Genomic DNA, 22,455 nt, shown 5'->3' with positions numbered 1-22,455 from the left:
ATGTTGTCCTGTTTGCTCCACTGAGCCAGGACCTTCAGCGTGCACTGGGGCAGTTTGTAGCAGAGTGTGAAGTGGCTGCATCTCCAAGTCGCAGGCCATGGTTCTCAACCGGAAAAAGACGGCTTGCACTTTCTGGGTCAGAGGAGAGATCCTGCCTCAAGTAGAGGAGGTTAAGTATCTTGGGGTCTTGTTCACAAGTGAGGGAAGAATGGAACGGGAGATTGACGGATCGGCGCAGCAGCAGCAATGTACCAATCTGTTTTGGTGCAGAAAGAGCTGAGTCATAAGGCGAAGCTCTCGATTTACTGGTCAATCTACTTTCCTATTCTCACCTATGGTCATGAGCTTTGGGTCATGAATGGAAGGACAAGATCACAGGTACAAGCAGCTGAAATTAGCTCCCTAGCAGATAGGGTGAGGAGCTCAGTCACCTGGGAGGAACTCAGAGTAAAGCCACTGCTCCTCCACATCAAGAGGAACCAGATGAGGTGGCTTGGGCTTCTATTCCGGATGCCCCCTGGACGGCTCCCTGGGCAGGTCTTCTGGACATGTTCAACTGGGAGGAGGCCCTGGGGAAGACCCAAAACATGCTGGAGGGGACTATGTCTCTCATCTGGCCTAGGGAACGCCTCGGTATTCCCCAAAAGAGCTGGAGGAAGTGTCTGGGGAGAGGGAAGTCTGGGCATTTCTGCTTAGGCCACTGCCACACGACCCAGCCCCCAGATAAAGAAAATGGATGGATGGATGTTTACAGTATTTTCACTATTCCTAAGTGTAAAGATTGTGTAGTTGTTCAAATCCAACAAATTCAAAAATAGCTATTTGTCCAAGGTTGGACAATGTTTAGATCTTGGTCCATAATTCACCTCGTTTGTCTGCAGCAATGTCTCCCTCATTAATTCCCTCAAAATAATGAAAAACTGTAAAATTATTTGCCTCTCACCCATGCTATGCTCTCCCACTTGTCTTCTGCATCAGTTTATCCTTCCCATGCAAGCATCTGTTCTGCCCAGTTGTCCTTTACAAGGCCCTGTCAATTTAACGTGATGGACAGTGAAGATGAGAGGGTTCCTCTGACAGCTCTAACACTCTGCCTCCAATTAACCTGGTCCTCTGCTACCACAGTCAGTCCTGCTTATGGACAGCAGGAGTCATAAATCTACTGTACGGGAGAGACGTGCACACACAGAAGGAGGCTGCAACAATATCATTTCCACACGCTTGAACAAGAAAATTGTCCTGCTTACGCAAATGAATATGCAAGATGTACATGAATAATGTATGTATCTCACTGGTTCTTAAAGCCATTAGGGTTAGGGTTATGAAAGCCTGAAATTGCACCTCTTGTTAGATAACTATCATAAATCATTAGCAGGAATCATTATGAGATGTTATAGTTGCTGTAACAGGCTAAGACTCCTCCAGAGAGCACTCTCACCTTTTTTTGCTTCTCCAGAGAATCTGCACCTTGAATGTTTTACCTTTGCCTGCAATTTTGCTGTTTCCACTGATATCTGGTAACACAACAAACAAACTAGCAAAAAGAATGAAAGAGTATTTTTGTTATGCACAGGTGATAACAGGCTTGAAACATGCCGGTCAACATCGTAAATATCCACCCATCCAAGACCATGTAGAGGGTCTTGGAGCTGACATTGGCCTGATCACCAGTCCGTCACAGGCCTGACACAGAGACAAACAAATTAAAAAAAAAAAAAAAAAAAATCACACTCTCACACCAATGTAGAGTTGCCAATCACATGCACCATCATATCGTATTGTACTGTGGGATTTAAACTCACACCGATGCATCCTTCCTGCTACACACCATCTCATTAGTATTGTCACTGTGAGCCTATTAGCACCGATAGCATCTGTCACAGATTTAGATGATTGTGGTATTTTCCCAACACACTGGGTGGTCCAAAACACTTTTGATGAAAAACACCTCCTCCGAATGTTGATGTTTGACACAGCATGTGCAAAATTAGTGAAACAAACCTTCATTTGCTACACGCTTGATTATCTTCCTTTGCATTTATTAAGGCAGAAACACTGAGAAGTATGAAAAGAAAAATATTTCACTCTGTGACTGCTGCAGTAAATTGATTTTACATTCATACTGAACTCATGTTTTACACGATACAATGGGTGGGAACACTTTCTCATAGATGTGTCAGGACCAGACAGCCACTCCTACTCATTCTCATCCACTGTACCCAGGGTCAGGTCCAGACACATGCAGCAGTATCTGTATTCATAACATCTCCATTCACAGCAAATAAGCAACCTGCCGGCAGCACCGTGCCATCTCTCTGCACCTACTCTGCACATGGCCCCTACGTCCTATTCCTACACTCACATTTCATTGTGAGATTTCTATTTTGAAACTCATTTCTTGCTATGGCAGGGAGCACATTTCAGGCCTGTCATGTATGATTTTCATGATTTCAGTGGTTTATTGTTGTTTAAAGTTAAGGTGATAAATCATGATGATTATAAATCAGGGCAATGGGATGAGACAAAGTTCATCTTACTTTCAGCCACAGCCTTGAAGTGCAAGGCACAGCTATTATGAGAAGACAGAACAAACAGGCGGAGAGAGGAGGAAGGAGAAGAAGAAGATAAGTAGGGATACGTGGGCTGCAATGGTTCTCTGTATCGACTTCAAGGCTCCATCTCCTTGATAAAACCTCACACACACACACACACACACACACAGGCCCCACAGCTGCTGTCTTTTTATAGCTGTAATCATCAATTGTTGGCAGTTTTGATAATTATACAAAAAATAACTGAATAACAATAAAAGTGCACAGAAATGATGTGCAAAATATAAAAATATGTACATTTTAAATTCCATTTTTTACATCTGTCAATAAAGTTTCAAGTAAAATTTCTGCCTTGGCTCAAATCCTTCACTCAGTAGTAACAGCACAAAAAGTCACCATTTTCCTGTCTTTTTGTAAGGCCAGGGTAGTCAATGTTCTCGTTATGAAACTGAGCAGATATGTGTCCGAATTATAATCCCTACAAGCAGGAACAGGAGCAGCATGTAAAGTTTCATCTGCACTTTTTGTTTTTCCATTTCTGGTTTTCTGCCTCAAATGTTGTTCCATCAAACTGAATCCCCCAGTTTTCTCAGCATTTAGACAGAGCCCATGAGATGTACTTCATCCAGCAGCGTTACCAGACTTAGCCCATTTCAGTCCAGATTTCACGGACACCAGCTGGTGAAAGGATACAGCATGCAGTGGACAGTCTTAAACCTGCAGAAGACAGAAGTGATGAAGTTTAACCTTACAGTTACTCAGTCCTACATGTGTGCCCTGACACAGCAGCGTTATAGGTGATATAGGTGATATAGGTGATATAGGTCCTCAGTAGCACAGACAACAGCAAATCCTGTAAAATCCCAAAAGAATAACTGTTCTTCAGTTTGTGTCTATACATTAAGCATTAGGCACAGCCAGCTGCAGCGTGTTAAAGGGAACATTAAGTTATCTGTGACATTGTATTGTCCTCTGTCAGCAGCCAGTTGAGACTGCGACAGCACTGATAAAAATGATCTGCTACTACAAAGGAGAAGAAAGCTAAAAATAGCCTGGCAGAAACATCTAATGAAGATACAGTCATAAAGTGGTATCATAATAATAGACTGTTTTTGATTTTTTTTACCTGTGGCAAGGAGATTATGTTTTTGCTCCTATTGTTTGTTCTAACAGCCAAGTTTTAGAGCTCGTTCAGCGATTTAAATAAAAGCCGGCGAGCGATAGACCAAAGAAGCTGCTCTGTGTTTTGTATAGATCCTGGACTTTGAATAACTTCAACATGACGTTGTGAAGCAGCAACATGAATTGCTCAGTGGATTTGGCAGTATTTTTTGTCGACTATGCCTTAAGCCCTGTTTTTTATTTTACATTGTAAGATGCACATTTTGTCTTATATTGTATTTCATAGTGCACAGCTGGCATTGATCCCATTATTGTGCAACGCTATGTAACATGTCGAAGCATCTTCTATGATCATGTCTGTCATTCCTCGCCCCATCATGACTGCGAGACGCAGATACGTGCAAAATAATTGCTTACGGTTTTAAGGCCAGAGCTCCTCGTTAACACCATCCTGTGCGATGGGCATGAACAGATTAGGACACAATGGGCTCCTGAACACAAACGTGTAAAAGCCTCCACCATCCCGGACTAAAACGTACACGTTTTGTTTGTCTCTTGCAGTTAATTTGCATCATTTGGCAGGTGTTTTGTGTCTCTCTGAGGACATTTCACATTAATTGTGCCTGGTTGGCCCGTTCAGTTAACCATCCATGACTACAGAACAGTAAACGTTATATCTTGAAAGAATGCCTCGCTGTGAGAGCATGTGGGTTCGGCCCACATGAGAGCACTGTTTTATGACATTTGGTGATCAGACTTTGGACACGTGAACATCTGACCTGCTCTTCTTGCGCTGCAGCGATGTTGAATGTGAGGCTATGTGACACCGGTGGATGGAAAACAAATGGAAAGGGCTCACTGTGGAGCCTTTGTGGTGATGAGGAGAAGACTGGGAGAGACAAACACATCTGTCGTTCTCTTTTGTTACATCAAATTGCTTTTATCTCCAAGTGAACACAGAACAAGATAAACCTTAGCTACAAGGTCATCGCGTCTCGGATGGGGTCTCACAGGTCGGATCACCTGAGGAGGAAAACTGAAAAACTAAAACTAAACTGGCCTAAAATAAAAACGCATCTTTTGGTTAATATCCAGTATTTATGCAATGCAGTGTAAAGGCACAGGTAAGCCAGTCTTAATAATTCATTAATAACATGCACTTGGCTTTAAGTGTCTATTGCCACATTTAAAGAGTCCAGATTTGGAACAAAGCATCTAATTTTGGTCTGTATAGGCCTTTTTTTTTTTTGTTGCTCTCGTAGCAGAGTCAGACATCTCAACAACAACAATAAACAGAATTATTTTATTTTGAAGTCCTGAGGTTTTTTGCAGCACTACCATCATGTCAAATTTCCCCTGGATCCTGTGGACATTTAGTGTTTGGCACTTCACCCTTTCATTTAAGGTCTCTACTTCTATTTATTTTTATAGCTTTGTAAAAGGATCCGTAACCTAAAATACCTGAACAACAAGTTTTAGGCCATTCACAGAAACAGCCTGAGCTTGTCTCACACACACGTCTAAATATGTATACTGTCAGGATTGCAGTGTTTCCCCTCCAGACATCAGGGGTCCTTGTACTTATCCCTGTGTTCCACCTGACTCTGCTTTCCTCACCTTCACTCTATTGTTCCCCAGCGTATACACCCATGTGTTTTCTCTTGTTCTCTGCCAGATCATTCTATAGTTTTCCAGCTCTGCTTGTCAGTTCGGTTTTTCCCCATGTTTTCCGAGATCTTTTGGATTTTCTGACGAGATGCTTTGCTTCTCATCTCCTCCCTGGGACTGGTTGCCTAATTATGGATTGTTTGTTTCAAACCTCTTCCTGTACTCTGACTTCACCTCCTGTATTTCCTACCTTGTTTGGCCTGCTCAGCTGCTGTTTGCTCATTCATTTAAGTGCTCTCTCTCTCTCTCTCTCTCTCTCTCTGTATCTGCCAGCCTGTCTGTATCTGGGTCCCCTCTCTCTCCCTGGCGTTGCTGCACGGTTTGTGACATGCCCCCACAGATCTGCAGCAGTGCGCACCAACCAAAACATCGTAAACTGCTGACTGAAGGTTGAATAGTTATCAAAGACACAGAGCACACTGATGTAGGCAGAGATATGTTGCTCATATCTCCTGATTTATGAACCAGGGGAGTGAGAGACAAACCGGGACGGGTCGTCCTCCTTGGAGAAGCTTCCTTTCACCTCAATGCTGTTCAGCTTGTTCTCAAACATCCCATAGCTCAGCGTCACCTGCAGAGGAGAAAACACACACAACAGTAAAAGAAGCATATCTGATGGATGTCTTTGTCTGCGCGTACGTGTGTGTGTGTTACTACCTGGTGTGGTATGTTTCTCTGACTGATGAGCAGCAAATTCTCCAGGTGGGAGTGGAATAAAGGACAGTGCACCATTGAGATGCCGAGCCTCTTTTCTACAATAAAACCGACCGTACAGTCATCGGGGAGACGGATGGTTGCTGACGTCTGCTCAAACCGTGAGCCACTAAAAAAAAAACACACACACACACATATATTAATTACTACAGATTTATAACTGACAAAATATTGCTGGCCACAGATATGCCTCTTGATACAGCCACAGGTCACAGATTGTGCTTTTACACTGTATTCTTCTGTGGTAATGAGGGGAAAATGAAACTATTAAGCTGCTTAACTTTTAATCTAAATGGATAATGTTGATTTTTTTTTTTTGCCAACTACTTGTTTTATGTACTTAACTACCAAGATTTTCCAAAAAAACACAGTAAATCTTTACATTGATCCCCTACCTCACAGCCCTGGGCAGCCATTAGTCTTTTGAGAGCAGTATAAATACAAATCCCTGAAACTAATTTAGATCCGTGTTTGATCAGTGGGAATATTTTGCTTTTCAAAGTTATGCAGATGGCTGATGCAGCTGGAGAAAGAGTGTTTGAAAACGATACTTTGCTGGTACATTCAAGTGTTTGCCTCAAAGTCACAGAACATACTTCAGTACTCAAAGAAATCTTTAATGTAAGAAGTCCTAAGAATCACATTATCTCTTGTATGACATCTGCTTGCTGCTGGGTTTTTTTTCTTTTCTGTGCTTGTTTTTCTGATAGCAAAACTAAGGAATGCAAACCATCTTGGCTTTTTTGTCGCTCACATCTTGAATTATGCAGCTTCCACCAAGCAGCTGATTGTTTTCCACATACAATATATTCTTACCTGTATTTGTTCGGTTTAACAAAAAAAAAAAAAAAAACTAAATTGGTTAGTGTGATTGACTGCTTATTGCATTTTAAGCTACTTTAAGTCTTTTCAATTTGATTTTCTTGACATGAAGTAAAAAGTGCAACTGCCTGGGGGACAAGAACTCTAAAAATGTTCCCCATAATTAAATCAGAAACGCTTAAAACATGCACCAATTAAATTACCTTTATTAAATTTAAAAGTATTATTAGATAGTTTTACCTGCTTCACTCTTTTCTCCTATGAAGACAAAGTACACACACACACACGCACACACACGCACACACACACGCACACACACACGCTTTTGTAAATACCTGGCCCAGGGAACCATCTTCTCCGCCAGGCGTCGGCTGAGACAGAATCCTGCGCCTCCTGTAGCAAACCAGAACTGCACTTCCCTCTGACAACACACACACACGCACGCACACCCGCACACGCACACACGCACACACACACACATTAATAGATCCTGTACATCTAGTCATAAGAAATACGTCCATAACTGGTGCCAAAATATATACAAATAATACATATGCATGAATGAGAACAATATAGTAGTGGATGGATGGATGGATGGATGGATGGATGGATGGATGAGAATCCATGCTGACAATGGCCACCCAGGCGAAGCAAACACAGCTGGCCAGCCCAGATGTTGACCTCTTTGTAAGAGCAGATATAAGTAGCTGTGTGTTCTGACTTGGTGAAAAAGGTGGAGGAAATGTCTTGTCTTAACGTTCATAGATAACTATGGCAGGTTCTCCTCAGCACTGCACCACAGAAGCTCACAGTCCAACCCTGGGACTCAAACTTCAGCCTGACACTGCGATGGACAATGTGAATTTAGAGGCTTAGTCCACAATCAGACTCCAAACACACATTTAGAAAAGACAACAAAAAAAATGTGCTGATTAGCTGCAATATTTTTTTAACTTTACTTTTTTTACTTTTAATTTCAGACACTGATCAGAGTCTGCTTGACCCGTTTAAAAGGTTTGTTTGTTTTTCATGTCCATTTGTCCGCCTTTATGTCCTGTTCACTCCTCTGCACATACAGTAAATAGAAACACTGCAGCCACAGAAACAACAGTGTAATGAGTCAGTATCTTCATAAGGGAATAAACACACAAAACCCTAAAAAAAACTAAACCCACTAAATCTGGATGCAGACATATGAAGCTACACACAGGCAGAGGAATATTGTGGAAATTTAGCAAAGTGATGTGAGTATATCTTTTCCACTGACACATTAACAATGTCTAAAGCAGATAATACAGCAGAGAAAGAAAGCCTCTATCCCTGTCCCTAAATAATGAAGTATATTTTTCTCTCCCTCTCCTCTGTTTTCAGAGGTATATTAATTGCTAAGTCTTTTGCACACCGGCCTGCTCTAAACGGCGTGTCTTTATCAGACACAACTGCCATTTCTCAAGCAGATGCTCTGTTTTTATTTCCTGCAGTATAGTTGGTGATGTTTTTAAATGAGAAAATGCATCTTTCTGCTGTTTGGCTTGTGTTTCAGTCACAGCAGTCAGATTAGGAGTCTGAGGCAGGGAGCACGCCGTAATTGCAAAACACATTTTTTACTTTTCTGTGCTTTTGTTTTGCTGCATGCTTCTTGCCCTAATTATTCTTTTTACACATTTTCTTCACTTTTCCTTTCAATCACTTCTGATCATTTCATTCTAAATCCATTGTTTTTCTTTACTTCTGCCTCTTCTTTTGAGTTCGATTCCTGTTTTTTTTTAGGTTTTTACCATTTTATTTTTCTTTATTCTTTCTCTTGTTTTTTGGACCTGTCCTTTCTTTCTCATACTTTTCATCCTGTGGATCTTTTTTCTTTTTTCCTATGTCTCCCCCTGTGTGTCTTAAAGGTTATTTCCTTTCCTTTAATTTTCTTCTCCTTCCTGACACTCCTTCACTTCTTACCTTACTTTCCTTTCCCTCTGAATTCTCTTTCTTTCCATTTCATCCTTACTTTATTTTTGTCTTCAGCCTCACAATAGTGACAGCAAATTGAAAAAGATGAGCAGAAAGGTGTAAAAAAAAAAAAAAAACAGAGGTGAGCCTGACATTTGTTTTTTTCCCTCCAATGGTCATCCAATCTCAGTAAAGGATGGAAAAAATAAAGAAGAGTGCAGTTAAAGAGATTGAACACTCAGAAAATAGAAACAGAACGAAGAAGGACAGAGTGAAAATTAGTTAGGAAGGAATGGCAGAAAGAAATAAAGATCCATTTTTCAGCATAAATGGCTGCAATCTGGGCGAAGCATGTGACACGAGTGATGGAGTGAAGCATTTCAAAAAATGAGGAGACAGATTGAAAAGTGCAGAGAGAAAGGAGAGAGAGAGAGAGAGAGGATGCTGCTGAGATCAGGATGCTTTTTTACTCAATAGAGGCATTAATCCTACTGTAAAGCATGTGAACTCAATGACACACATCCACCCACACACACACCCACACACACACACACACCTGTGAATAGCTGCATGTGTATTGTGAAAAATAACTATTGACCTCCTGCAGTTTGACAACCTCCTTCCTCTGCCTTCATTTTGTGTGTGAGTGGGCTGGTATTACTCATGTTGTGGGGACATACATCTGTTTACTCAGTCACAGACTTGCTGTCCTTATGGGGACAAAAACAAGTCCTCAAAATGTAGATCGTTCAGTGCCAACTTGTTTTAAGGTTAGAATTAGGCAGCAGTTACAATTAAGGTTTGAATGAACCTGCAGGAAATTAATGTTAGTCAATGTAAATTGTAAATGTGTGTGTGTGTGTGTGTGTGTGTGTGTGTGTGTGTGTGTGTGTGTGTGTGTGTGTGTGTGTGTGTGTGTGTGTGTCAACAATAAATACCCCAACCAGACACTATTAACTCATTCATCCTCTTGAGTTATTCCATCCATCCATCATCTATACCCCCTTAGTCCTAACCAGGGTCCCAGGGACCTGCTGGAGCCTATCCCAGCTCTCTCTGGGTGAAAGGCAGGGGTCCACCCTGGACAGGTCCCCAGTTCATCACAGGGCCACATAGAGACAAACAACCTCACACACTCACACTCACTCCTATGGGCAATTTAGAGTCACCAATCAACCTGACATACATGTTTTTGGACTGTGGGAGGAAGGAGGGTGGAGTTGTTGTCATTAGGTGATTATTTATTTTATTTTCAGTACAGTAAGAAGTGTAACGATGTTTGAGTGGGTACATATGGAGCAGGACAACTGAGGAACAACAAAAATGTTTCTTGCAGTCAAATATAAACTGTAACCAGACTTAATGAGAAACCCAACCACAAGCATTTTACATTCTACAAGGGTCAAAGAGTCGGGAAATGAAAACGGTGGACTGTGTTGCTGAGTGTCACACATCGGAAAGGCTGCAGGAAAGGTTTTGGATTAGTTTGCAAGTTTGTTCATTTCAACAGTGTCAGAAAAGCACCGGAGAAAGAACCAAAGAAGATGGAAGAGCACAGAGAACTAAGCAAGCACAAGAGAAAAATAACAGCAGAAGGATTCATGAGGCTCAGTGAGTAAATGACAACACGTCTTTCTGGTGAGATGGAAGAAATAAGTAATCAGTAAAGAGAAAGAAGAAGGATGGAAGGAATTCCAGTTGGGAAGAGGAGATAAACAATCTCAAGAGGCTGGACAGCCCGGAAAACTAAATCTGTAGTGTTGCATTGAAGACAGTAATGTATGTCACGGGGGTCACCCTGCCTTAAGGAGTTATCGGGCCACATAAATTAAATTCAGTCTGGTTTTCAGGAGAGTTATAGTGCGCTGTGGTGTAACGGCTACAGACTTTTTCAGTCCTGCGGAGGAAAAAACCTCTGGGGAGACACTGAGGACACTTCTGAATATTATCACAGTCACACTTTTAATAGTGACGCACCAAATCCTTATCTTCAGAACCGAATTAACCACACTCTGGAAAATTTATATCTGTTGCTGGGGACAATTTGTTTGACTTTTTATCATATGCAGCAATAACTTGCCATGTCTGACAACCTTGTAGGTCACGTGACCATCCCTAACTAGCTGCCTCTTAGTCCTGCTTGGCATTTGCTTTTTTTGTCTGAGCTCATTTATGTTTCTAGAGTTTGATATAATTTCTCCTGACAATGGTGCTATAACTAAAACATGACTATCTTGTCACCTTTTATGTAATGAATACGGTGATTCATTTGGCATTTCCATCAAGCAGATGACATCCTTGTGTCCATCCATCCATAATCTACCCTTTATTCATCACCACAGGGTGCTAACCACCACACTACATTTTTGATATTTCGCTGAGGGTCACTGCATGTACTCAAATTGATATACTCTCCCCCCCCCCCGTTGGTTAGAGTAGCTAAACATTGTGGTATGGTACCGTTGCGTTGCCCTCCAGGAGCTCGTGAGCAGTGATGGGCTTGTCCAGGCTTGGCTTGCCTACGTAGATGTCGCCTTCCTGGGGGAAGGCTGAGAGCAGAAGGAGGAGAGCCTCCACATTCACATAGTTGTCATCATCCACGTGACAAAACCACCTGAAGAGCAACAGACAGGAGTGCAGAAATAACATGTAGCTAAAATACAGGATGAACATACATTTATATTTTGTTTAATCTGAAATCCCATGTGACCAGCCACAGCGTTGATCGTGTGTTTCAAGCAAACCTCAAGCATTTTGATTCCTCTGTATATCAAGCTGTTTGATTTCCTCCGCCGCCGTATTGACTGGACATGATGTCAAAGCTTCTTTCCAAACCAAACAGACTCTTACTGCAGCATCAGAGTCCAAATGACAAAGCTGCTGGTACCAAAGGGAAGTTTTTTTTTCTTTGCTCTGCCTTTCTGATGGCTGCCCAGTAACACAAAAGGCTTCCGTCCAAACCAAACACCCTCACTTCCCTCGTCAGCCCAAATAACAAAGTGGGGCTTGGAACCAAAATTAATCACTCTTTCATTTCCGCTCTTAATAGCAAGACAGCAGTCTCAGCCTTAGTCACACACCAAACACAAGCTGTTGAGTTTTTCCACAGATTGAAAATCGGACAAATATCGACAATACATTGTCTAGAGGCATCGAGCCTCATGAGTTAGATCTGAATCAAACAAATCCAAGTCACGTGTGTCTCCTGAAAATAGATCTCCTTTAGCCCTCAGTGCTAACCCTCATGTTTTTCCGATTCTGATCAAGTCTCAGTCCTTCTCCCCCCTTCATGCTAATGTCACGTTTACATGGAAGTTTATTTACTTTGATTTCTCCTTTCGCTGCCTGCTGAGTGCAGCTCAGATTTCCCCACAGTGATCATTACTGTTCATAATCTTAATTCGATCTTTAAATCCAGTCTGGGGAGGATTGATAGACAGACTTTAATCTCACCTCTTGTCTGAGGCGATGAAGCCGTCGTACTCAGCAGACATCTTGCAGGACAGAGCCTGCTGGCTGTGGTCTGACTGGCAGCCTGTCACCACCATGTTATAACCTAGAAACACATAAAGGAGAAAAGAAAAAAGACAGAAATAAATAATGAAACTATATACCCCATGGTCAAAAGTATGTGGACACCCCAAAAATACCAAAAGTAATTATTGAACCTGTCATTCTAAAACTGAGGACATTAATCTCCTGTCAGAGCAGCTGCTGCTCTTCTTTTAAACTCCACCATAGATTTCAGACCCTGGGTGCTGGGATTTGTCCCTACTGACCTAACTATAAAACATTTGTATCCACATATTTTTGTCTGGACATTATAGAGATGCCACTTTAAATCTAAATATGAGACTATATGTAAATTAGATTCAAGAGTGATTCTTACCTTCTGAAGTTAAGTCTTCATCCTCCGTGTCTGTGAAGATGAACGTCTAGAAGCAGAAAAACAAAGGGAGAGTTAAATCTACCAGCTCTGATTAGAAACTTATTCTGCACATGTGCAGCAGAACATCGTGTAAGCAGCTTCATTACTGAGTAAACACACACAAACACACTCATACACTCACAGGATCAATATGGTTTTACATCACATGGAGCAAATATCCCTCCCAGGCGACGCTCCCAAGCAGACAACACTGTACAACACTGACCTCCGGTGGTGAAAGGTTGTAATACTTCAGCATCACTAGTGATCACTAGTGCTCACAAGCAGCAGGTTTACTTTAAGTTTAGACTTTTATATTCTCCCCATTGAAGAGAACTCACATAAAGAAAAGAGGTCCAGTCCCATTATTCATCATATAAAGTTCAATCAGATTATGACTTTAAACTTACAGAAAATAAAGCAAAGATGTGACTTTAAATTAAATTAAAGTGACTAATTTCCATAATATTTTCTCTTTTGCACATTAAGCAAAAAAAAAAAGCTGCATCTATTAAAGCCCAGTGTTTTACTCAACCCCCTCAACTCTTAATGCTCTTTACCGCATGTGAAGAAGAAATCAAATGAAAATCAAAAGCAGTGCATGAAAAGGTTTCAATATCTGTGCTCCTGTTATGGGAGTAGAGAGATGAGACTTTCTTGAAGTGAACGAGGACCATTAAAGTGAACAGCAGCTATTGATTTATTTTCTGCTACGCAGGACGACAGTTTGGGAAACAAGCCTCCAGAGCCTCAGCACACCTCCCCCTTCTGACCGATGCTCATGAGTTTTATGTTTCATTGAAAAGAAACTTATAACAGCATCTACAGATCTTTATACAGCTGAGCAGGAGAAAATAAAAACTTTAAGGTGTAAGATTTTGTTTGGAAAATCACTAAAATACAAATTCAGTGTCTTCACAGGAGTAGTGGGACACTGATAACGTTACAGTAAGACACGTAGAAAATTACAACGACTTAATCGAGGCCACAGGAGACCAATACCAGACTGAGATACTTGAAGTGAAAAATGTTTGTTCTTGTCTGCGGCTAATGGTCCTTACCTTACTTAAGAATGGTGACGTACAGTTGATGAGGAACTGCAGGCCTGTGTCACTGCTCTGCACTGATTATAAGCTCCTCTCCAAAATCTTGGCAACCAGTAATTCATCCTGATCAGATTTCCTCTGGGCTTGGCAGGCTGATTTCTGTTAACATTATTTTGATTTGAGACTTGTCAAAAATACTGAAGCTGTTTGGCTTCAGAGTGGGATTTATATCAAATGACCAAGAAGAAGCTTTTGAATGCACTGGACAGTAATATTTATGGCAAACACTGAGTACCTTTGGTTTTGTTAACAAAATTAAGGCTTTGTAAGGTCAGTGGTTGTGTGGGCACTATACTTTTCACATCCAGAAGGGATTATTATTTAGTATTATTGTCTGTGTTATTTAGCCATCCGGCCTTTGTTGCACAAGGCCATGACTATTTCAGGCTATAATGCAGGTTAAACCTATTGTTCTTAAGAACTTAAAGGTCGCTTAGCAAGACGGAAGTGAAGATGAACAAAAAAGTTCTACAGAGGACACATTTTTTATCTCTAATCATTTGGTGTTGTCTGCTCTAAGGCACGACCCATCATGTTCTGCTTGTTGGTTTGCTCCAGGACAGGCTGCACTGGGTTCCTCCCAAAGTGCTGCGTTTGCTGAGGAATGACTAAGGACAGATTAAACTGACAGTCCATGGAGAGTTTGCTCAGGTCTGAATGACAGAGCTGGACCATAATGACAAGAGCTATATGGACTAAAAACACTGCTGGCCTGCAGTGGACGGTTCTGCATGGAATCATGTCTGTTAACCATAATGTTAGCCATAACTACCGGTTCTGCACCGATCACACAGTTTTCCGTTGTTTTATGGGCTGTTCTTTATGAAGCCGATTTCTCACGATGATGCAGTGTCTTTTTCTATTGCTTGGTGAAGTCTTTTCGGAGCAGATGGGTTACAGGTGTTCTGAGAAGAACAAAGAAATAACAGCTTTTAGATTTGCTTTGGGGAACGCTAACAAGGCTGTGTATCTGGAAGGATCAGAACTGGGGATCTGCAAAGATGACGCTGCTAATGATTTTGTGTTTGTGTGTGTATTTTCTTCTTTACAAACAGATTTTAATTATCACAGTTGAGGGAGAACATAGAAAGATGCAGACAGCCTCTAAATCTTCACTTCAGTCATTTCAATTCTAACCCAGCTCTTCTCTCACTCTCTCACTTTTTAACCTTTGTCTGTCCCTCCCTCTCATCTCCCCATCACTGAAGCAGGAGGAGGAGTAATGAGAAACCTGGATCAATCCTCCTCACCACTATCACCGCAATAAATACCACTTCCTTCCAGTAAAATCCCATGAAAAAGAGCTGCCATCACAATTAGTTTCCTCCTCCTCCTGTCATAACTCAACCTGAACTACCTGCACTGAAATCAGTCAACCTGGGTGGGGGAACACAAATGGCAGACTGTGGGCTTGCAGCTCATAAACAGAGTTTGAAAGGACGTTTCACTGAGGTCAGACAGGAATGTATAAATCACAGCTTGTTTTTCACACAGTTAAAGGGCTGTTAAGTAAGATTTGTACTGCCCCATAGCACAAAGTGACTGTAATATATTTCAAAAAGATTTTTGATCTATTGTTTAGTGTTTTCTTGGTTGTGTAGTGGGAAATCTGGCTTTACACTATGCAATTTGGAGCCTTGTTCCACTGGGACATTTTGATGTGCCTCCAGAGAGCTGAGCTCAGTCAGAATATCAACAGTGTTTAGAGAGAAAATCGTTTTATTTCTTTACGCATGTAAATGTCTCCAGTAGCTTAGAGGATACAAGCCAATGCCGGTGTTTTATTTACATCGTAACACTTAGTTATTTTCTTTACAACATTAAAATATACTGAAGTGTCCAACCACAGTTTGAAGACCGATGTCACACTTCATACCTGTGTGTTAGGACAGCAGGGGTAGAACAGATAGCCTAGCTCTGCCCACCTCCAGTATCAGTGTCAAAGTGAAGTTTTTCAGCTTTTAGGCAAAGTTACATGCTCTAACTATTTCTTGACAAACAACTGAAAGGAGCAGTGACTTGCCAAAGTCTTGGTGTCACCATGAGACACATGACCAGAGTGGATGGATAAACTGCTGTTTGTTCAGAAGCATGTAACTTCCTCTAAAACCAAACAATGTCCAAACATTTTTATATTTCTGTTTGTGTATAGATCACACAGATGTTATTTACTGAGCTTTAGAAGTGACAGAAGGCAGATGTTCTGACTTTGCAGTGAGTCAGACTAGACACATGCACTGAAGGTTGGTGATCACACATTTAATCTCTTCTTCACATTTTCATTCATGAAGTATACTCTTTTCAAGTCTTGGGTGCAGAATTAAGTCTCATTTAGTAACGATTAAGTGTAAAAGTCTCACATCTGTGACACTGGATAGAGAAAAATGTAGTTACATGGGCTGACGACTAGGAGCTTCACTCCAAAGTCACTTCCCGCTACTTTCATCCTCAAACTTAAGTAACGACAACAGCTGGTGAGTGGAGTCCAGGGACATCTAGAGGCCAACAAAGGAGAACGACGGGCTACAGAAACCTCCAGGAGGCAACAGGGCCAGAGACAGAGACCGATAGAATTAGAGTTTAAAAGTCATCAGATGTGACTGACTGCTGAAGCAAAAGGTACAGCTTGACCACATCTGCGTGGTCTTAGTGCCACCAGGACACTGGCATTTTTGCATCAGTGAATTCTGTGATTATGAGAAGGTGCCAAGAAACTGAACTGAGTGGACCTGTCTGCAGACAGGATGTAGATTTCAACGGAGCATGCAGACTGTCAACCTCGGCCAGAGTGTGTCAACTTTTTCAGAAAGTTGGCTTATAAAAAATGTGAACCATAATCCCTAACCATAACGTCAACCCTAAAAACAACTGTGAAACCAGTCGAGGTTAACTGCTTCTGCTGACCTCAACAGGAAGTTGTTGTCCACCATCGTTTCCTGCAACCAGGTTCTCTTGGTGAAATCTTGTAAAGACATTCATGGTGTCCGGTGCATGAATCCTGAGTGTTATTGTACTTTGGTGTCACCATCAGGTCACTGTGTTTACTCATCCTGTGAGATATGTCAGTTTGATTAAATACGTGCAGATCATTCATCACACTGCACTGTGTTCACTGCGTTAACACGCTACCATGCTGACTCGTGTGTCCGTAAGTGTGTGTGTCTTTGTTTGTGGAGGTGAGATGTGTGAGAGTTTTGTTTCCACTTCCTGTTCTATGACCAGTTTCCGCTTCAGTTTTGTGAGCAGTCGAAACACTGTGGCTGTTCCCCTCTGGCCCAGACAAACTGCCTGCACAGCTTCCTGTGTGTGTGTGTGTGTGTGTATGTGTGTCACTGCATATATATACTTGCATCTTTGTGTGTGCCGCTCTATATGTGTGAATTTTACACACACACACACACACACACACACACACACATATGTATGTGTGTGTGTGTGTGTGTGTGTGAGATGTTTATGTGTATATAACGTGACTGTATATCTTATTTTTCTTACCCTGATGCCTATTTTATTGTTCCATTTTCTTATTTTACTTTATTTTATACTTATTTTGATTATTTTGCTAAGGAGAGAGATAAACAGCATTTTGATTCCTCTCTATGTCCTGCACATGTAGTCGAACTGACAATGAAAGTCTTTGACTCTTGAATGTTTGTGCATTCTTAACTACATTAAGTAGCCAAAAAAAAAGGACAGTGAGAAAGAGGAAGATGCTGTCGGTATCTTCCTCTTTCCTGAAACATTTAAATCAGCAAAAATCTTTCTGCACTGTGAAAGAGAAAACAAGAAGCCCAAAGGCCTTTGCCAGGTCTGTGTATCAGCACTGCCGACCCATGAGAATCTCTGAGCCACACCACTCTGAACTCTGAACCCATAACTTGTATTGTTCCTGAAGACCAACTCACACCAGCCAGGTTGGACAGATCAAACCTCCACAGACTAGAGATGGCAAACTCTTAGAAAAACAAATGTCAAATGTTCCTGGTAAACTGTGTTTGGACAAGTCAGTCACAGATACAACTGGATTTAGCAAAAACTTCCTGAAAATACAATGGAAGGACAAGTACAATGCCAGCCAGCCTATTGTTTGTTTGTGTGTGTGTAAAAGAGAGCATGTGAGTCTGATGGACATTCTGTCTCTGTTTTATTTTGACAATACGACACATTATGCCTGAAATTCAGCTTCAAATCTCAACAACAAATCTACTCAGCAACGCAACAGCTCCACAGCCTGAGGCTACTGATCGCAGCAGGTTGGCTTCACTTGGCACACAGCATGGAAGAGGGGGAACAGCGAGCACCACGGACGGGGGGGAACAGCGAGCACCACAGACGGGGGGGGGGGACAGCGAGTACGGCTCTGGCAGAAGTTACCACAGTCTGGAGTGTCGTCTGCCTGGCAGCGTGAGAGTCAGTGGTGGAAGAAATACTGAGATCCTTTACTTAAATAATAAATTACAAAAGTATTAACAGCCAGACATATGTGATGTACCAAAAGTAGAAGTACTCCATGACACATCTCACACTAAGTAAGTTTTGTATTACTGGATCATATTTATTGATCCATTATTGCATTTTGTGTTATATATATCCAACCATCATCTACCGCTTATCCTGGAACATCCAGGATCACAGGGGAAATGGACCCAATCCCAGCTGACACTGGGTCACCTATTAGAGTCACCTATTAACCTAACCCCAAGGTCTTTGGACCAGGGGTGCCCAACCCTGGTCCTCAAGGGCATCGGCCCTGCTTGGCCCTACCTGGATCAGGTGTGCTCAGTCAATCCTAAAATGGGGGAGGGATAGTTCAGTGATTCTGCTTTTTAAAGTGTAAGGACAAGGTTTCATCAGGCTGCACATGGAGCCCATTTATCCTGTGGTTTCATGTCATTTGTGTTTTAATCAATAAGCCAAGCATCCATGCAGCCAGTCAGGAGATCAACAACTTGTGTCACTTCCCCATGATGCACCAAAGCAGGAAGTAAGTGACTATGATCATTTGACATTGGTTCTGCAGCACATGTCTTCTCATAGGCCTATGGAGTCACAGTGTTTGGGCTTATCATAAAACAATGTGTGAAATTCTGGAAGACATGAGACACAGTTTAACATAAAGGACATGAGACACCTGGACACATGTAACTGTCTGAGTCCGTCTCTTTTAGACGCTGACTACACCTTTCTGTTATGATCTGTATTCATCTTTGTAAATCCAGCTGTGGATTTACCTGACAGAGCTTAACACTGAGCATTATCGGACCAAACGCAGCACCTGAGGGTCTAAACCGCAAGAAATTTCAGACCAGCACCATCACAGCGCAGAGACTCACGTGCGCCTTGGTCTTGGAGATCCACGTCTCCAAAAGGAGCGCAAGACGCGTCTTGTGGAACCGCCCGGTGGTCTTCACAGCGATGAAGATGTCCTCCTGTTTCAGTTTTGGCTGGATGATGGGTGCACCCCGAGTGGCCCGGTGTCCTCCGTGTCCGTGGACAAACTGTTTGTTGCCGCTACCTCTGCTGTTGTTAGCCCGGTTCTGTGCGCCTTTGGCCGAGGAGGGTGTCTGCTGGATGGGGCGGTGGACCGCGCCGGGTACCGGATGCTGGACCGCACCGAGTTTTGGAAGGCTGCTGGAGTGTAAGTGAAAATCCACATAGAGAATGATGAAGACGGTGAAAATCAAGACAGGCAGCCTCCGGCGGATCCATCTCTTATGCATGGTGGAACAAAAAAGTTATTTAAATTTCACAAATCCTTCAAACCATGTTCTTGGTTCATGTCACGCTTTGCTCTAATTTCGTTTCCCCATCACCCTCTTGTCTTCCGTCTTTTTATCATCGATGTCCCTCGTTAATTAACAGATCACTTGTTACTGTTGGCACATCATCAGGATCATTATAACCAGGACAGGTTCGGCTGTTTTATATAAAATGACCATTTCCTCTCATTTTCTGTGTGAAAGCCGCCCCCACTAAGATATATTTGACTTTGTCACCCAGTCACAGCTCAGCCCCCTGTGCCTGTCAAAGAGGTGCCAAGCTAGACGAAAAGAAATGGTCACACTTCCTGAAGTGTATTTCAAAATAAACCACAGAACTGACAAACTTCCGGTTACAATTGTTTTGTTTTTTCAGAATAGCAGGTGAAATTTCCTCAGGAAATATGAGGCAAACTTATTTAATGGGATTAATTTCTTTCCTTAAATATCAAGATGAATTAGTTGTAATGTGGTTGACATTAGAGCCTTATAAGTAGCCTACAATAAGGAAATCATATAAATAATGATTATTTTTGTGTTATTATTAATGGGCAGCAGCTCTAGATGCTGTGTTTTCTAGGTTGGCAGCTAGGCTGCTGATACCTGTGAAATTTGGCAAAATGTCCCAAAATAAGATTCAATCACAAACTATACACTGGACAATTTATCACAGCCCACAGAGCCTGGTGTGATCTGTTCAGTCAGCCAGAAACAGCAAACCACAGCAAAACACTCCACCTTCTTCCTTCCTCTTCAGTTACTGTTACGTACACGTCTCTTCAAAAACACTGCAAAACTGCTGCATATGAACTTTTGAAATTATGACTTTGCAAATTGTGAATTTCATTCCAACACATATAAATAATTTTATTTTAGGGAAGGTTTTATCTTATGGTATGCGACAAAGACCACAGATGAATTATAACTTCAACAGCAGGTTTCTTGGCAGTGAGCTGAAACACAAAAATAAAGAGGTGCAGGTGTTAAACATCAAACCTATCAAGCAGCAGCATGTTTGCATGCTGACAATACTTTTTAAATCGAAATGTCCTGTTCGTCAAAGTTGCCCTGAAGAGCATTAGACATATTCTCAGGGAGGATCAATGGGAAGTGTGTATGTGTTACGCTGCTGGTTGACTCTTAAAAAGCTGCAGACTTCTCTGAGCTGGTCCAGTATGGTACTCGCTGTCTGCTGTTCTCTGTGCTCCTGTCTCTGGAGACTGTCGCCAAAGAGAGAAAGACCTTGATACAATTAATTCACCTCAGACCCTCATCACCACCTTTGTTTATTTGTCCTTTCTCAGCAATCTCACCTTACATCCATCCCTCTATCCCTCCCCTGCTTTCTCTTGGTCCCTCTCTCTCCCTCTTCCGCTGACCAGCTGCGTTTCTCTCCTCTGCCCTCCACCACTTCCCAGGGAGGACCAGCCCACCTCACCCCACCCCTCACCGTCCCGCAGGTAAACCAGAGACGCCCAGGGCACACCCTGGCTAGGAAAGGCCCAGGATCGCCTTACGGCCTAGCTGAAAAGGGTCCTTTCTAAACCAGAGAGTACATCACAGACCCACTTTGAACAAAGGGCCAGGGGAGTCAAGGGACCAGACCCTCTTTCATGGCTTTGTCTGCCCGCCTGCACTGAGCTCTTGGTCAGATAGAGACTTGGACTACACTCAAGAACTAGTATTGAAAAAAACACCACATGTGAGGAATTGCCAGTGATTATAATAATACTGTCTAATAAGTCGAGCTAAGTATAAACTGTAAGTAGCCACAATAAAAATAAAAGTGTTAATTTCCTGTCAACATTAAAACTGGTTGAAATTTGCTTATAACCGGTATTTTTTTATTGAATAACTGTGTGCACACATGAACAAACATAACTGATCTGTTTTTAAGAGACCTAGAAATAAGTGTTTAACAGGGCAGTGTTTGTTATATAAACGTATAAGCGTAACATTTTATGTGCCAGAAATCATTTTGTATTGTATTTAAGGAGACATGCAGCACTGAGCCTGAACCCACTGACAAACTAACCCTCACAGAGGAAACCACTTAACTTCTCAGGCAGGTAAAGTGACCCGAGTGTGTGTGTTTGTGTGTGTGTGTGTGTGTGAGAGACAGAGAGAGAGAGCGAGTGACTGATATGGCTGAGTCAGAGCACCTGAAAATCCATCTTTTACTCTTCAATCTGCTGCTGAAATTCAATTCACAGAAGCGACGCTGAATGACAGAACATATTAGAGATGTCAGCAGACGCCATATAACTAAGTAAATTCTCTTCTTGGTGAGAAAATCAAATGTATTTCAGGGAAGTAAGATATATCACTTAGCAGCTGCTTACATATTTCAAATAATCATGTGGACGTAATTGCATTTATCTGTATAAAAGTTTTAAAGACACTTCAGCAGTTTAACATCACAGTTAAGGAAAGGTTGCTCTTGTTATACTCTTGCAGGTTGCCGAGCTCCAAAACCCGGATCACTCAGCTTCCCTCTCTGCCTGGTAAATTCCCACATCTTTTGAGGGGAAACTTTCTTTGCACGCACATGACAATACAGTATATGTGTTTCACTTGGTAAAGCGTGTTGCCTCACAGCAAGAAGGTTCCTGGTTTGAAACCCATCAGGGGCCTTTCTGTGTGGAGTCTGCATGTTCTCCCTGTGCTTGTGTGGGTTTTCTCCAGGTCCTCTGGTTTCCTCCCACAGTCCAAAAACATGTATGTCAGGTTGATTGGTGACTCTAAATTGCCCATAGGAGTGAGTGTGAGTGTGTGAGGTTGTTTGTCTCTATGTGGCCCTGTGATGGACTGGGGACCTGTCCAGGGTGGACCCCTGCCTTTCA

The 22,455-nt window shown here is 42.1% G+C and overlaps 1 protein-coding gene across 1 annotated transcript; it reads right to left on the bottom strand.

The window, feature by feature from the left end:
• Positions 1 to 2,022: 2,022 nt before the first annotated feature.
• Positions 2,023 to 19,889, bottom strand: mfng (MFNG O-fucosylpeptide 3-beta-N-acetylglucosaminyltransferase). Its single transcript, XM_026303101.2, has 8 exons — positions 19,187 to 19,889; positions 12,709 to 12,754; positions 12,273 to 12,375; positions 11,280 to 11,433; positions 7,214 to 7,299; positions 6,000 to 6,165; positions 5,828 to 5,913; positions 2,023 to 3,269 (listed from the first exon to the last, which is right to left on the bottom strand). The coding sequence occupies exons 1-8, from the start codon at positions 19,571 to 19,573 to the stop codon at positions 3,218 to 3,220; spliced, it is 1,080 nt and encodes a 359-aa protein (XP_026158886.1). The 5' UTR covers positions 19,574 to 19,889; the 3' UTR covers positions 2,023 to 3,217.
• Between the last annotated feature and the right edge of the window lie 2,566 nt (positions 19,890 to 22,455).

This window comes from Mastacembelus armatus, chromosome 1 (assembly GCF_900324485.2).
Source record: "Mastacembelus armatus chromosome 1, fMasArm1.2, whole genome shotgun sequence".
NCBI classification, from domain to species: domain Eukaryota; kingdom Metazoa; phylum Chordata; class Actinopteri; order Synbranchiformes; family Mastacembelidae; genus Mastacembelus; species Mastacembelus armatus.
The sequence above is the reverse complement of the archived record's forward strand: the minus strand, read 5'-3'. Positions and strand labels throughout refer to the sequence as shown.